The sequence below is a fragment of the Scyliorhinus torazame genome, chromosome 18, assembly GCF_047496885.1.
Source record: "Scyliorhinus torazame isolate Kashiwa2021f chromosome 18, sScyTor2.1, whole genome shotgun sequence".
In the NCBI taxonomy this organism is placed as follows: domain Eukaryota; kingdom Metazoa; phylum Chordata; class Chondrichthyes; order Carcharhiniformes; family Scyliorhinidae; genus Scyliorhinus; species Scyliorhinus torazame.
This window is the reverse complement of record NC_092724.1, coordinates 152,167,295-152,184,156: the sequence shown is the minus strand read 5'-3', so window position 1 is coordinate 152,184,156 and position 16,862 is coordinate 152,167,295. Positions and strand designations below refer to the sequence as shown.

Genomic DNA, 16,862 nt, shown 5'->3' with positions numbered 1-16,862 from the left:
ATAATCTGTCTACATATTTGCACCTCTACTTCACTGTGTGGGTTTCCTCTGGGTGCTCCGGTTTCCTCCCAGGGTGCTCTTTCAGAGGGTCCGTGCAGACTGATGGGCCGAATCGCCTCCTTCTGTACTGTAGGGATTCTCTGATTATAAGGCTGAAGTTTTCGCGTGCGTTAAAGAACAAGACCATACGATGTTGCATGTCCAGCTCTGAAACAGCAGCTAGTAGATAGTCATCAGCAAACAGGAAATCGCACACTATGTCTTTGGAAACCTTGGTCTTTGACCGGAGTTGTCCGAGATTGCGCAGTTCCCCGGCCGTGCACTATCTGTGTTTGAGGCTCGGATCGCCATCATGGAAAGCATCAGAGAGCATGGTGGAGAAGAACATGCTGATGAGGAGTGGTGCTGGCACACAGCCCTGCTGAACTTCAGTTGTGACTGCAAATGGAGCAGAAGATTCACAATCATCAAGGACACACATAAGCATGCAGTCACGGAACTGTGGAACTATTGCGATGAGTTTCTCAGGGCAGCTGAATTTCTCCATTAGTTTTGGCCGCGCCAACAAATGTGATTTAAGAGCCTATTTTCTGTTCTTGGCGTTTATCCTGCAACCGCATAACAGTAAAACGCCTCAGATCAGTAACCATCACGCAAATGACGCAAACAACACTTCCGCAAAACTACCACGGTTTGCAGTGTTTTCCTGGTTGTCAAGGAGGTTATATTATTTTTTCCACTTAAATGCCGAGGTAAAATGCGTAGGCAGCTGGTCAGCTTCATCTGCCAAGCTTGGTTCCTCACATCCAAGTTTTTCATGCTAACTGTCACCCTCCAGCTATCTCCTGAAACTGCAGGTTTATTATATACACTCAAAAGCATTTCACAAATCACTAATTAGTTTGCAGTTTTTCCTCATTAGTTCTTAATTCATGACATTTTTTCAAAACTGCAAATAAAATTACTGAAATTTTTAAAATGCTTTCTCTGGCCTTCTGATCTTAACTACAATTTAAGACACGTTTCAGTTAGTGTTGTCTTTCATAAAATGGGGCTCCTTTCTTTGGAGCAGCAAAGGGGACCTGATTGAGGTGCACAAAATTATGAGGGACATAGGAGAGGAAGGAACTTTTGTCCTTCGTAGATCTGGAACTCACTGCCCGATAGGGTGGTAGAGGCGGGAATCCTCAACATTTAAGCACTTAGATGAGCACTTGAAACACCATAGCATATAAGACTAAGGGCTAAGAGCTGGAAAACGGGATAGGAGGTTGATGGCTGTCGTAGGCACGATGGGCCAAAGGGCCACTTTATGTGTTGTAAAACTCTATGATTCTATGACCTGAGGAATGAAGTGTGCTTGGCAGTCCGACCACGCTTCATGCCACCAGGTCAGATATAGAGCAAAACGTCGCCTCTGCCCAAAGATATCAGCATGCGTCACTCTCCTGTATTTATTTGCTTATGTGCATCACACTAAAAATAGGAAATTTGCCTTGAGCTTTATACCAAAGAGTTTGGATTCCAAATGGAGTCTAGTCTTTGTTGAATGCAAAATGGAAGGCAGGAGGATGCGCTGCGAGAAAGAGCACATCCATTAAGGACACAAATCCGGCTTCCGGTTGTGGCGATGACCAGCTAAGCCGCACGTTTTGGCGGCTCCAGCTCGAACGGACCTTCGGGCTCTTTTAAGAGCCCCAACGGGGAATTTTTTCGGGACGAAACCCGGTGTGGGGTGCGGCAACAGGGAGTCCCGTCCCCCCCCCCCCCCCCAGCGGAAAAGAAAAATATCGGCGGCGGTGGCCAGATCTCGAAGAATCCTCGAGGGCAGTGGCAGAAGGAAGAAAGGAGCAAGATGGCGGCGGAGGGAGCCCAGGCGACATGGGGACCGGACCAGGATGAGTTTCTAAGACGGTGTGTGGAGCTGTTAAAAAAGGAGGTGCTGGCCCCGATGCTACAGGCAATCGAGGGGCTTAAAGAGACACAAAAGGCCCAGGAGATAGAGCTCCGTGTGGTGGAGCAGAAGGTAACGGACGAGGACGAGATCCTGGGCCTAGCGGTCAAAACGCAGACGCACGAGGCGCTCCATAAGAAGTGCATCAAAAGGATTGAAGTCCTGGAAAACAGGACCTCCGGATCCTGGGTCTCCCTGAGGGAGTGGAAGGAGCTGACGGCGGGGCTTACGCGAGCACGATGCTACGCTCGCTAATGGGAGCTGAGGCCCCCTCGGGCCCCTTGGAAGTGGAAGGGGCCCACCGGGTCCCTGCGAGGAGACCAAAGGCTGGAGAACCACCTAGGGCGATGATCGTGCGATTTCACCACTTCAATGATAGAGAGGCGGTTCTGAGATGGGCCAAGAAGGTACGAAGTAGTAGATGGGAGAATGCGGTGATACGAGTGTATCAGGATTGGAGTGCGGATGTGGCGAGAAGGAGGGCGAGTTTCAATCGAGCCAAGGAGGTGCTGCACAAGAAGAAAGTGAAGTTCGGGATGTTGCAGCCGGCGCGATTGTGGGTCACGCACCAGGATAGACATTACTATTTTGAAACGGCGGAAGAAGCATGGGCCTTCATTCAAAACGAGAAACTGGATCAGAACTGAGGGACTGATGTTGGAGGGGAAATGACAATGCTGATGTATATAGAGATGTAAATTGGGGAGGGGGGGACACTGAGAAATGTGGGCGCCGGTGGGGGGGGGGGGGGGGGGTTAAGAAGAGACACAGGCGGGGATGGGGAATGGGAAGGTAGGGGGAGCTGCGCCACGAGGGGCGGGATGGTTCTAGAGAGCGCGGGGTTTCTTTTTTCTTTTTCCCGCGTCAGAAAGATGATGGCGGGAAGATAGGCGCAAGGAGGATGGGAGTTCCTCACACGGGGGGGTCAAGGAGAGAGCGGGAGAAGCCGGGGTCAGTTGAAGTCAGCTGACTTTCGGAAGCAATATGGGGGGAGTAACCATGCTAGATGGGGATCTTGTGCGGGGGGGGGGGGGGGGGGGGGGGAAGAGAGACAACTGGGTTGCTGCTGCGGAGATCGAAAGGGAGCTGGTAAGAGAAAAGGTGGTCGGGGCGGGAATGCGCCGCCTGGGGGACGGGTGGGTGCGCGGAACCGGGACGTGGGACTGGCCCAGAGAGGGTGATGGCTAGTCGACAGGGGAGGGGGGCGGGCAGCCCCCCCAGTCCGGCTGATCACGTGGAACGTGAGGGGCCTAAATGGGCCGATTAAGAGGGCCCGAGTGTTCACGCACTTAAAAGAACTGAAGGCAGATGTGGCCATGCTTCAAGAGACGCACCTGAAGGTGGCGAACCAGGTTAGGTTAAGGAAAGGATGGGTGGGACAGGTGTTCCACTCAGGGCTGGACGCAAAGAATAGACGGGTGGCCATATTGGTGGGGAAACGGGTGTCGTTCGAGGCTAGGAACATTGTAGCGGACAGCGGTGGCAGATATGTGATGGTGAGTGGCAGACTGCAGGGAATGGCGGTCGTGCTGGGGCTGGTTAATGTATATGCCCCGAACTGGAATGATGCGGGATTTATGAAGCGGATGCTGGGACGTATCCCGGACCTGGAGGTAGGAAACTTGGTAATGGGGGGGGGAAATTCAACACCGTGCTGGACCCAGGGTTAGATAGATCTAGATCTAGGACCGGAAGAAGGCCGGCAGCGGCCAAGGTGCTTAGGGGGTTTATGGACCAGATGGGGGGAGTAGATCCGTGGAGATTTGCTAGGCCGCTGGCCAAAGAGTTCTCCTTTTTCTCCCATGTCCATAAGGTATACTCCCGGATAGATTTCTTCGTTTTGGGAAGGTCACTGATTTCGAGGGTGGAAGGAACTGAGTACTCGGCCATAGCTGTTTCAGACCATGCCCCACACTGGGTGGATCTGGAACTAGGAGAGGAGAGGGAGCAGCGTCCACTCTGGTAACTGGATGTGGGATTATTGGCGGATGAGTGAGTCTGCGGAAGAGTGCGGGGATGTATCGAAAGGTACCTGGAGGCCAACGATGATGGGGAGGTCCGAGTGGGGGTAGTATGGGAAGCGCTGAAGCCGGTGGTCAGGGGAGAGTTGATCTCCATCAGGGCTCACAAGGGGAAAACAGAGGCCAAAGAAAGGGAAAGATTACAGGGGGAGATTCTGAGGGTGGATAAAAAATATGCGGAGGCCCTGGATGAAGGACTATACAGGGAGAGGCGACGACTCCAGACGGAGTTCGACCTGCTGACCACAGGGAAGGCAGAGGTACAGTGGAGGAAGGCACAGGGGATGAGATATGAATATGGGGAAAAGGCGAGTCGCCTGCTGGCCCACCAGCTTCGAAAGAGGACAGCGGCGAGGGAAATAGGGGGAGTTAGGGATGAAACGGGAGCCACGGTGCGGAGAGTAGGGAAGATAAATGAGGTGTTTAAGACCTTTTATGAGAGGTTATATAGGTCCCAACCACCGGAGGGAAAAGAGGGGATGCAGCAGTTTCTGGACCAACTAAGGTTCCCGAAGGTGGAAGAGCAGGAGGTGGAAGGCCTGGGGGCGCCAAATGGGGTGGACGAGGTGACCAAAGGGCTGGGGAACATGCAGGCAGGGAAGGCCCTGGGACCTGATGGGTTCCCGGTGGAAATTTATAGAAAATATGTGGACTTGTTGGCCCCGCTGCTGGTAAGAACCTTTAACGAGACCAGAGAAGGGGGGACCCTACCCCCGACAATGTCGGAGGCGACGATATCACTAATCTTGAAGCGAGATAAAGACCCGCTGCAATGCGGGTCCTATAGGCCTATCTCACTGCTAAATGTGGACGCCAAGTTGCTGGCAAAGGTGCTGGCAACAAGGATAGAGGATTGTGTCCCAGGGTGGTGCACGAAGATCAGACAGGGTTCGTAAAGGGGAGACAATTGAATGTCAACGTGCGACGGCTATTAGGGGTGATAATGATGCCCCCAGCAGAGGGGGAGGCAGAGATAGTGGTGGCAATGGATGCAGAGAAGGCATTTGATAGGGTAGAGTGGGAGTATCTATGGGAGGTGCTGAGGAGGTTTGGGGAGGGGTTTGTCAGCTGGGTTAAACTCCTCTATGGGGCCCCATTGGCAAGTGTAGTCACAAATCGGCAAAGGTCGGAGTATTTTCGACTACATAGGGGAACAAGACAGGGATGCCCGCTGTCCCCATTACTGTTCGCGTTTGCAATTGAACCACTGGCCATAGCGCTGAGAGACTCCAGGAAATGGAGAGGGGTGGCTAGAGGGGGAGAGGAACACGGAGTGTCACTCTACGCGGATGACCTACTGCTGTATGTGGCGGATCCAGTGGGGGGGATGACAGAGGTCATGCAGATATTGAGGGAGTGTGGAGATTTCTCGGGATATAGGCTTAACATGGGAAAGAGTGAGCTTTTCGTGATACACCCTGGGGACCAGAGTAGAGGGATAGATGGCCTTCCGCTAAGGAGAGTGGAAAGAAACTTCCGATACCTGGGGATTCAGATAGCCAGGAGCTGGGGAACCCTACACAGACTCAATCTGACTCGGCTGGTGGAACAAATGGAAGAGGATTTCAAAAGGTGGGATATGCAGCCGCTGTCACTGGCGGGCAGAGCGCAGGCGATTAAGATGATGGTCCTCCCGAGGTTCCTATTTGTGTTTCAATGTCTCCCCATATTGATCACGAAGGCCTTTTTCAAAAAAATAGATAGGAGCATCATGAGCTTTGTGTGGGCAGGCAAGGCCCCGAGGGTAAGGAGGGGGTTCCTACAACGTAGCAGAGACAGAGGGGGACTGGCGTTGCCGAATTTGGGCGACTACTACTGGGCCGCCAACGTGGCGATGATCCGTAAGTGGATGATAGAGGGAGAGGGGGCGGCGTGGAAAAGGCTGGAGATGGCGTCCTGCAAAGGAACGAGCTTAAAAGCGCTGGTGATGGCGCCACTACCGCTCTCCCCGAAAAAGTTTACCACAAACCCAGTGGTGGCGGCAACAGTAAGTATCTGGGGGCAATGGAGGCAACAGAGGGGTGTGCTGGGAGCCTCGGTGTGGTCCCCGATCAGGAACAACCATAGGTTTGCCCCAGGGAGGTTGGACGGAGGGTTCCAGAGCTGGCACCGGGCAGGAATTAGGAGAGTGGGAGACTTATTTATAGATGGGACGTTTGCGAGTTTGGGAGCGCTAGAGGAAAAGTATGAGCTGCCCCGGGGAAATATCTTTAGGTATATGCAGGTGAGAGCGTTCACGAGACAACTGGTGAGGGAATTTCCGCTGCTCCCGACACAAGGGATCCAGGACAGGGTGCTTTCGGGGGGGTGGGTCGGGGAGGGCAAAGTGTCCGAAATATACCGGGAGATGAGAGAAGAAGGGGAGGAACTGGTAGAAGAACTGAAGGGAAAATGGGAAGAGCAGCTCGGGGAGGAGATTGAGGAGGGTTTGTGGGCTGATGCCCTAAGTAGGGTAAATTCCTCCTCCTCGTGTGCCAGGCGTAGCCTGGTCCAATTTAAGGTGCTACATAGAGCACACATAACGGGAGCGAGGTTGAGCAGTTTCTTCGGAGTGGAGGACAAATGCGGGAGGTGCGGGGAAAGCCCGGCGAGCCACACATACATGTTTTGGTCGTGTCCGGCACTGGAGGGGTATTGGAGGGGAGTGGCGGGAGTGATCTCTAAGGTGGTGAAGGTCCGGGTCAAGCCAAGCTGGGGGTTGGCTATATTTGGGGTAGCGGATGAGCCGGGAGTGCAGGAGGCGAAAGAGGCCGATATTGTGGCCTTTGCGTCCCGAGTAGCCCGGCGTAGGATTTTACTCATGTGGAAGGAAGCGAAACCCCCCGGACTGGAGGCCTGGATAAACGATATGGCGGGGTTCATAAAATTGGAGCGGATGAAGTTGCGCTGAGAGGATCGGCTCAAGGGTTCACCAGGCGGTGGCAGCCATTCCTCGACTACCTAGCGGAGCGTTAGGGGGAAAATAGATAGACAGCAGCAGCAGCCCGGGGGGGGGGGGGGTGAATTGGTTGAATTGTTTGTGTTCTAGATGGGGTGAGGGGGCGGGGGGAGCATTATTTCGTGTTATTTGGTTAGTTTACTATATTAGTTAAACAATGTTATATATCAGTTATCACGTTACTGTTTTTGTTGATTTGTAAGGGGGAAAAATTGTGTTTGAAAACTTTAATAAAATATATATTTTTTAAAAAAGGACACAAATCCATTAATCAGAACTAAAAGCTCTTTTGGCGGGATATAAATTGAACTATGTTCTACAACAGCTACAAAGCAGTGCGTTATTTGCATTCAAAGAAATTCTCTGTCATAATTGACTGACACGATTTTTCAAAGGTCAAGGGCATTAAGTTGCAAACATTTCAGTGGTCACCAGTTCTGACCAACACATCCAGGCTTCTTGGTCAGTTATGGCTCAAAATGCTCATTCTGAAATACTGCACTTTTGTGCTTGGGAAAGAATGGCTGAAGACCATTTGTCTGAAGAAGCTTACATTCTAGGAAAAAAAGTGAAAAGGGTAGATTAATCCTCGAGCTGATTTTAATTCTCAGACCAGTGAATTTGTAACTTAATATTGGAGTTGACAAGACCACAAACAAGAACTGAAGACTGGAACTGTAGTGGACATATCAAATACTCTCCAACAAGCAAAACATTGCAGTCAGGGTTAGACACACAAATGTTAGACGTGAACTAGACCATAAGGTAGGAAGAGAAGTAGGTCATTCGGTCCATTGGGTCTGCTCCACCATTCAATGAGATCATGGCTGATCTGATATAATCTTCAGCACCCCTTTCCTGCCTTATTCCCATAACCCTCGATTCCCTAACTGATTAAAAATCTGTCTTTCTCAGCCCTGAACATACTTATTGAGTCAGCCGCAATAGCTCTCTGCTGTAAAAAATGGCACAGATTCACTAACCTGAGAAAATAAATTCTCTCTCATCTCGGTCTTCCACCCTAAACACATGAAAGAAGCCATCCCCTATGGACACACCTTCCATGTACACGATCTGCTCAGACAAGGAGGAGCGTAACAGACATCTACAGACGCTGAAAGATGCCCTCGTACGAACAGGATATGGCGTTCGACTCGTCGATCGACAGTTCCAACGCGCTACAGCAAAATACCGCATCGACCTCCTCAGAAGACAAACACGGGACACAACCGACAGAGTACCCTTCGTCATCCAGTACTTCCCAGGAGCGGAGAAACTACAACATCTTCTTCACAGCCTTCAACACGTCATCAATGAAGACGAACATCTTGCCAACGTCATCCCCGCACCCCCACTACTTGCCTTCAAACAACCGTGCAACCTCAAACAAACCATTGTTTGCAGCAAACTACCCAGCCTTCAGAACAGCGACAAAGACACCACAAAACCCTGCCATGGCTATCTCTCATAGTCTCATAGAATTTACAGTGCAGGAGGCCATTCGGCCCATCGAGTCTGCATCGGCTCTTTGAAAGAGCACCCTACCCAAGCCCACACCTCCACCCTATCCCCATAACCCAGTAACTCCACCCAACACTAAGGGCAATTTAGCATGGCCAATCCACCTAACCTGCACATCTTTGGACTGTGGGAGGAAACCGGAGCACCCGGAGGAAACCCACGCACACACGGGGAGAACATGCAGACTCCGCAGGCAGTGACCCAAGCCGGGAATCGAACCTGGGACCCTGGAGCTGTGAAGCAATTGTGCTAACCACCATGCTAGCCTCTATCTCTGCAAGACGTGCCAGATCATCGACATGGGTACCACCATTACACGTGAGAACACCACCCACCAGGTACGCGGTACATACTCGTGCGACTCGGCCAACGTTGTCAATCTCATACGCTGCAGGAAAGGATGTCCCGAAGCGTGGTACATTGGCGAGACCATGCAGACGCTGTGACAACGGATGAATGGACATTGCACGACCATCGCCAGGCAGGAATGTTCCCTTCCAGTCGGGTAACACTTCAGCAGTCGTGGGCATTCAGCCTCTGTTCTTCGGGTAAGCGTTCTCCAAGGCGGCCTTCGGGATCCACGAAAACGCAGAATCACCGAGCAGAAACTGATAGCCAAGTTCCGCACACATGAGTACGGCCTCAACCGGGACCTTGGATTCATGTCACATTATATTCACCCCTCACCATCTGGGCTGGGCTTGTGAAATCCTCCCACCTGTACTGGTTTGAGACAATTCACACCTCTTTAACCTGGGGTTACCTCTCTCTCTGGCTCAGTAAAGACTTAATTACCTGCAAATGTTCGCATTCAAAGTATTGTCTTGTATCTTTGACTTTGTCTATATAAACATTTCTGGAACCTACCTCTTCATTCACCTGAGGAAGGAGCAGTGCTCCGAAAGCTAGTGATTTGAAAGAAACCTGTTGGACTTTAGACCGGTGCTGTAAGACTTCTTACTGTCTTCAATGGGCAGCAACCCATACTCTCAGATGATGCCCTCTGGGTCCTAGACTCTCCCACAAGAGGACACATCCTCTTGGCATCTCAGTGAAGCCCTCTGAGAATTCTATATGTTATCCTAAATATGTCGGAGAATAAAGTTGTACAATGGATTACATAAAACATCAGCCTGCTTAAGGAAAATTTAATCCTGCTTGCACAACGAAAAAGCCTAGAGAGAGCAAACAACTGTGTTTCAAGTTGGTGATTGTCTCCTGAACAGGCCAATAGGTAACATAGAATCCATAGAGTGCAGAAAGAGGCCAGTCAGCCCATCTCCTCTCTCCATTGGGATCTCCTCTCCTCTCCAACTCCTCCTCCCACTTACCTTTCAACTCCACCACCGAGGCCTCCCTCGGTGCAACCGAAAGTACTCTGAGCTCCTCCTATTCGGGACCTCATACAACAGCCTAACCCACCTGACAAACCTCTCCCCAAATCCGAACCTCTTCAGCACCTCCCACAGGTACCCCCACTCTACCCTATCGAAGGCTTTCTCAGCGTCCATCGCCACCACTATCTCCGCCTCCCCCTCCCTCGCCGGCATCATGATAACGTTCAAAAGCCTCCGCACATTCGCATTCAACTGTCTCCCCTTCACAAACCCCGTCTGGTCTTCATGGATGACCTGCGGCACACAATCCTCAAGGCTAAGACCTTCGCCAGCACCTTGGCATCTACATTTAGCAAGGAAATCGGTCCGTAAGGCCCACATTGCAGGGGATCCTTGTCCCGCTTCAGGATCAAGGAGATCAGTGCCCGGGACATCGTCAGGGGTAAAGCCCCCCCCCCCCCCCCTCCCTTGCCTCATTAAAGGTCCTAACTAACAGCGGGCCCAACAGGTCCATATATTTTTTATAGAATTCGACCGGGAAACCGTCCGTCCCCAGTGCCTTCCCCGCCTGCATGCTTCCTATCCCTTTGATCAGCTCCTCCAGCCCAATCGGGGCCCCCAGTCCCGCCACCAGTCCCTCTTCCACCTTTGGAAACCTCAATTGGTCCAGGAAACGGCCCATCCCTCCCTCCTCCCGTGGGGGCTCGGATGGGTACAATTTCTCGTAGAAGTCCCTGAAGACCCCATTGATGCCAACCCCACTCCGCACAACGCTCCCTCCCCTGTCCTTAACTCCCCCGATCTCCCTAGCTGCGTTCCGCTTCCGAAGCTGATGCGCCAGCATCCGGCTTGCCTTTTCCCCATACTCGTAGACCGCCCCCTGGGCCTTCCTCCACTGCACCTCCGCCTTCCTGGTGGTCACCAGGTCGAATACGGCCTGGAGGCTGCGCCTCTTCCTCAACAATCCTTCCTCAGGCTCGTCCGCATACCTCCTGTCTACCCCCACCAGCCTCCCCCTCCCCCCCCGCTCCCTCTGCTCCTTGTGGGCCCTAATGGAAATCAGCTCTCCCCTCACCACCGCCTTCAGTGCCTCCCATACCATCGCCACTCGGGCCTCCCCGTTGTCGTTAGTCTCCAAGTACCTCTCTATACTTCCCCGGACCTCGCTCGCTCACCTCCTCGTCCGCCAACAGCCCCACCTCCAAGCGCCACAGCGGGCGCTGGTCCCTCTCCTCCCCCATCTCCAAGTCCACCCAATGCGGAGCGTGGTCCAAAATGGCTATTGCCGAATACTCGGTATCCTCTACTCTCGCTATCAGCGCTCTACTCAAAATGAAAGAGTCGATTTGAGAATAAACCTTATGGACATGTGAGAAGAATGAAAATTCCCTAGCCCCCGGCCTTGCAAATCTCCAAGGGTCCACCCCTCCCATTTGGTCCATAAATCCCCTCAACACTCTAGCCGCCGCCGGCTTCCTACCCGTCCTAGACCTTGAGCGATCCAGTGCAGGATCCAACACAGTGTTAAAGTCTCCCCCCATTATCAGGCCCCCCACTTCCAAGTCTGGGATACGACCCAACATACGCCGCATAAAACCCGCATCGTCCCAGTTCGGAGCATACACATTGACCAGTACCACCCTCTCTCCCTGCAACTTACCATTTACCATTATGTACCTACCGCCATTATCTGCCACAATGCTCGACGCCTCGAATGACACCTTCTTTCCCACCAAGATCGCCACCCCTCGATTTTTGGCATCTAGCCCCGAGTGAAACACCTGACCTACCCACCCTTTCCTCAATCTTACCTGGTCTGCCACCTTCAGGTGTGTCTCCTGGAGCATAACCACATCTGCCTGGAGTCCCTTCAGGTGCGCGAACACGCGGGCCCGCTTAACCGGCCCATTCAGTCCCCTTACATTCCAGGTTATCAGCCGGATCAGGGGGCTACCCGTCCCCCTCCCCCACGACTAGCCATGACCCCCTCCTCGGCCAGCCACGCGCCCGCACCCCACACCCGGCCCGTTCCCCACAGCGGCATAACCCCGTCTCGACCCCCCCCCCCACTCGCTCCAGCTCCTCCTTGACCGTAGCAGCAGCAACTCGATTCTCTCCCCCCCCCCCAAAAGGCTAGGACCCATCCTAGCTGGTTTACTCCCCCCATTGCACTTCCGCAAGTCAGCTGACTCCTGCTGACCCCGGCCACTCCGGCCTCCCCTTCAACTCCTCCCATTGTGTGGCACACCCTCCTCTCCCGCTCCCCATCCACAGGCTCTCCCCCTCCCCCCTCCGTTCTAAGCGCGGGAAACAATCCTCACTTCCCCGCCCCGGCCCCGCCCCTCCCCCGTCTTCGGCGCAGGAAAAAAGCCCACGCTCTCCACCTACAAGGCCCCGCCACCAACCAAAACAGGGCCCAACTCGCCCCATCCACCCTCCCCAACCCGAAAGAGAAAAACACAGAGAAAAAGAAACCCAAAACAATGCAAAGGCCCCCCCCCCACCGAACCAAAAATAGGCATAACATATCCACCGCAGTCCCCAATCGCCCATCCCGACCCTCAGTCTGTGTCCAGCTTCTCGGCCTGAACAAAGGCCCACGCCTCCTCCGGAGACTCAAAGTAATGGTGCCGGTCCTTGTAGGTAACCCACAGTCGCGCCGGCTGCAACATGCCAAACTTCACCCCCTTCCTGTGCAGCACCGCCTTCGCTCGATTGTACCCGGCCCTCCTCTTCGCCACCTCCGCACTCCAGTCCTGATAAATCCGAACCTCCACGTTCTCCCACCTGCTGCTCCTCTCCTTCTTGGCCCACCTGAGCACACACTCCCGATCGACGAACCGATGGAACCCCACCAGCACTGCCCGCGGAGGCTCGTTAGCCTTGGGCCTCCTCGCCAACACTCTATGGGCCCCTTCCAGCTCCAGGGGCCCCTGGAAGGACCCCGCTCCCATCAGCGAGTTCAACATGGTGACCACATAGGCCCCCACGTCCGGCCCCTCCAGCCCCTCCGGGAGGCCCAGAATCCGCAGATTCTTCCGCCTCGACCGATTCTCCATCTCCTCGAACCGCTCCTGCCATTTCTTGTGGAACGCCTCGTGCACCTCCACCTTTACCGCCAGGCCTAAGATCTCGTCCTCATGGCCAGAGATCTTTTGTCGAGCCTCTCGGATCGCCAGCCCCTGGGCCGTCTGTGTCTCCAGCAGCTTATCAATAGAAGCCTTGATCGGCTCTAGCAGGTCCGTTTTAATCTCTGAGGCAGCGCTGGATACCCTCCTGTTGCTCCTCCGCCCACTGCCTCCACACTGCCTGGTCTCCGCCCGCCGCCATTTTGTCCTTCTTCCCTCCCTTCTTCTGGTCCACCACCACCTTTTTTGTCGCCCCGCTCCTAGTTAAAGCCATATACTGACGGGGAGCTATTATTAACTCCTTCCCACACCGGGAAACGTCGAGAAAGTGCCCTTGGGGGCCCTGAAAAGAGCCCAAAAGTCCGCTTTTGCCGGAGCCACTGAATGTGTGACTTAGCTCCGCATAGCCGCAACCAGAAGTCTCGAGAGGGAATCCTTTTGGCAGTGTTCGCTTCACCAATCTGCCCCAAAAAGTCTGTGGAAACTCCTGAAAAAGGTCTGAGAGTCCGTTCCAGACGGGAGCTGCCGAATGCGCGGCCTACTCCTCCAATGCCGCCACTGGAAGCCTCGTCCCCGCTTCTTCAATGGCCTTGGTAGATCTTTTTCACAGTTGTTCCCTCTGCTGCTAGAATTCACCTTTAGAGGCCTCAAGTCAGCTTGCAGCTTTAAGCTTGCCCTTCCCCGGCCTGCATGCTGGAAGAGGCCCCTCTCTCCCCTGCAGTTTCAGCCAAATCTTTTACTGTTTCTGCCAGGTCTGGTAACCAAAAGACATACCATTCCTGGGGGACACTGTCAGGGGAATGTTGCAGTCTTCTTCCCACACCGGGAAATGTCAAACAAATGCCGTGGGGGCCCTGTAAAAGAGCCCAAAAGTCCGTTCCAAGCGGGAGCTGCCGAATATGCGACCTAGCTCTGCATAGCCGCACCCGGAAGTTTATGCGTACAATTTTAATCATTGAAAAAAAGTTTTTTTTAAATTTCGGAAGTCATATTTAACATTTTATTTCAATAGTCACGATTTCCATCAAAACATCCTTGATTTGATTTAGCTACACCGAGTTTATCTTGCATTGCAATAAATGGTCCGCCCTGAAGCTCCCTGGTCATTTTCACTAATGGTAACGGCACTGTAGAGCATCCCGTCCTCTCTTAGGATGGCAGCAATCGTACTTGCTTATTGCCACTCTGGCAATGCCCTGTCTGGTGTCTCTCATCCAGCTGACCCAGGCTGCCGACTATCCATGCAGAGATTGTGTAGTCTGAAGCTGGACCCTCAAGGCCCAAGAGCTAGTCTAGGGTGTTCCGCAAGGCTATCTACTATATCTCCCATCATTAAAATCAGCAGCCTTCCACCAGCCAGGCTGCAGCCACTGGAGTAGCACTACATAGAAACAGGCATCGCACAAGGGTGGGGGAAAAGGGGAGGGGATACTTGCCTTCCCGTTACAATGTATATGATGCATTGCTGGGAAAAATTGCAGGTTTTAAGAATAATCACGGAGAAGATTAAAGGACATATTATGTCATATTACTAGCCATTCCAACAAAGTGAAATATATGTTCCATAGATTGCTCAAAAAAGAAAATAATCAGCAGCAGCTATTTTTAATATATTTTTCCAATTAAGGGATAATTTTGCGTGGCCAATCCACCTACCCTGCACATCTTTGGGTCGTGAGGGTGAGACCCACGCATCACGGGGAGAATGTGCAAACTCCACACGGACAGTGACCTGGGGCGGGATCGAACCTGGGTCCTCGGCACCATGAGACAGCAGTTCTAACCATTCCCCCACCGTGCCGCCCCGTAATTTTAATAGTTCTAGCTCAAATGAATAACCTACAAGAAAAAGATGTTCAAAAGCAAAAGGTTCCCTCCTACACAGGCTTCAATTTTAATGATTCATTAGCTGTAGAATTTCAACTTTTTCCACACAAGCAGAGAAAGACAGACAAGTGAAACCACTCTCAGATTCTCACAGCTCCGAGTTTTGAAAATCGCTCTGATCTTCCCCACAGTATCTCTGGAGACAGTCTTTCTATTTTCAAAGAAGTGACAGAGCTCCATATATACATGTACATGCATTCAACTTGGGTATCTTTACTGTACAGGCTACACCATTTCATTGATCATCCTCTCATTCAAAGGTAAGAGACAGCCACATTCAAATGTCACATAATATAATTGCTAATATATTAGCAGACAACTTTAAGCTGAAGACCAAAATTCTTGGTGAGCCAGTGACCCTTCCGAGACATCCCACATTGATCACAATGTACGATTTCTGATTATGCTCCCATTGTGCTGGCTCGGGGGATAGTGCTGGCGTAATAAATGATTCAAATTCTGCACTTGAGATAAATTCAGTTCTCAAAAGGTTACAACGTAGGAGAGTCAGGGCTAAAAGATTCAGATTAGGACTCAGACATGGCAGCTGAACCACCACACGGGGTACATTGGAAGACAGTTTAATCTTCTAATGATCACTCACACTCGGTGCTACCGTGACAACTCTATCAACTGAATCCTTCAGGGTCACTGTCAAGTAAGGCTGGCGCATTCTTAGGTGAAGGATTGTCAGTTGGACTGAACACTAACGCCGGAGAGTCGACAGGCAGCAGTGAGGGGGGTGCACTTGCACATAAGACCAAGGTTGAGGGATTCAGTTTTAATAGCCAGTTGTTGTACAGGAGGGAAGATAATTCTTAACATCAGAGTATGATAATCCGCCATTGCCAAACTGCTATGAGAGTTCATTATTTTCTCTATTTATAAGAAGCTAGGTTAAGCCGAGTGGAACAAGGAGCTTTGATTACGATTGCCTCTCTATGTCAGAACACTGTAAAAGAAAGCAATTTCCTGGCTGAGACCTTGCCTCACCAAGTATTTGGTCTTCCTGCCCTGGCAGGAATCAAAGAAGCATTCATGTGAACGACAAATATCCAGCACAGATCACCCGGTTGGGGGGGGGGGGGCTATACAACCACCCTACCATCTCCTTCTTCATTCTCCCCCCCCCACCCGCAGATGTAACGCTTTGTTTGATGTGTGCTCAAAGCTCTATGTTCTTGCCTCAAAATCCATACCATTAGATCATCTTCAGGAGGATTCAAAAAGTCATGCAATGACAGATACTAGAAAACTAGTGAACTGCTGTGGGTGGATAGTCAGCTTTAAGAATAGTGATGTGCTTTATTGCATTCTTTGTTAAGTTAAAAACAGATAGCCTCACGGCTGTTTAGAGTCAAAAACAAGCAGTATATTGCAAAAAATAATTTCAAGAGCATCTTTAAATGTTATTCATACGTACAATTATGTACATAAATTAAGACACACAAATGATGCATCATATTTTACAAGTACTTCCACCTGAATCAAAGGAAAATGGAGATACAGCCTTTATATAACACTCACTGCAGCATTTCCACGCGACTGCATGAAAATGTCAGCCTGGTTAATGAACTCAAGCCCTGAAATGGGATTTGAACCCTTAACGTGCTGGTTCAGGTACTTGGGGAGGTAAACTGGAAAGGACACTTTTACAGTTGCCATTTCCAAATATTCAGCATCTACGGAATGCCACCACTGTCCACCATACCTTGTAAGCCGTGTTGTTGAGCACCTTCATAGCCAGGTCTGAGACTTCTGGGAAAGGGTCAGCTGCTAGGTGAAGCAGAACGCGCCAAATCTGGGTGTAGACGCTGTTGAACGAAACACCTTTAAAAGAGAAAAGGTCATTCTTCAGTCATCAGTGGAAATTCACCCGTTGGTGAAGTCAGACATTTATGCGACTCTTGGACAGACACATGGACAGCAATAAATTGAAGGGGTGTAGGTTAGGTTGATCTTAGAATACGATCAATGGTCGGCACAACATCGTGGGCCGTAGGGCCTGTACTGTGATGTACTGTTCTATGTTCTAAACTGGATATATTTAGCAACTTTCACTTCACATCCCTGATT

General features: G+C 51.6%; 1 protein-coding gene across 1 annotated transcript in view; it reads right to left on the bottom strand.

Moving 5' to 3' along the window:
• The window catches only part of rptor (regulatory associated protein of MTOR, complex 1), a 499,967-nt gene that overhangs the window by 125,178 nt on the left and 357,927 nt on the right, over nucleotides 1–16,862 (bottom strand). The window contains exon 21 of the mRNA XM_072483619.1: nucleotides 16,498–16,616. Within this exon, the coding sequence (XP_072339720.1) occupies nucleotides 16,498–16,616 (119 nt within the window). The remainder of the gene's footprint in view (nucleotides 1–16,497; nucleotides 16,617–16,862) is intronic.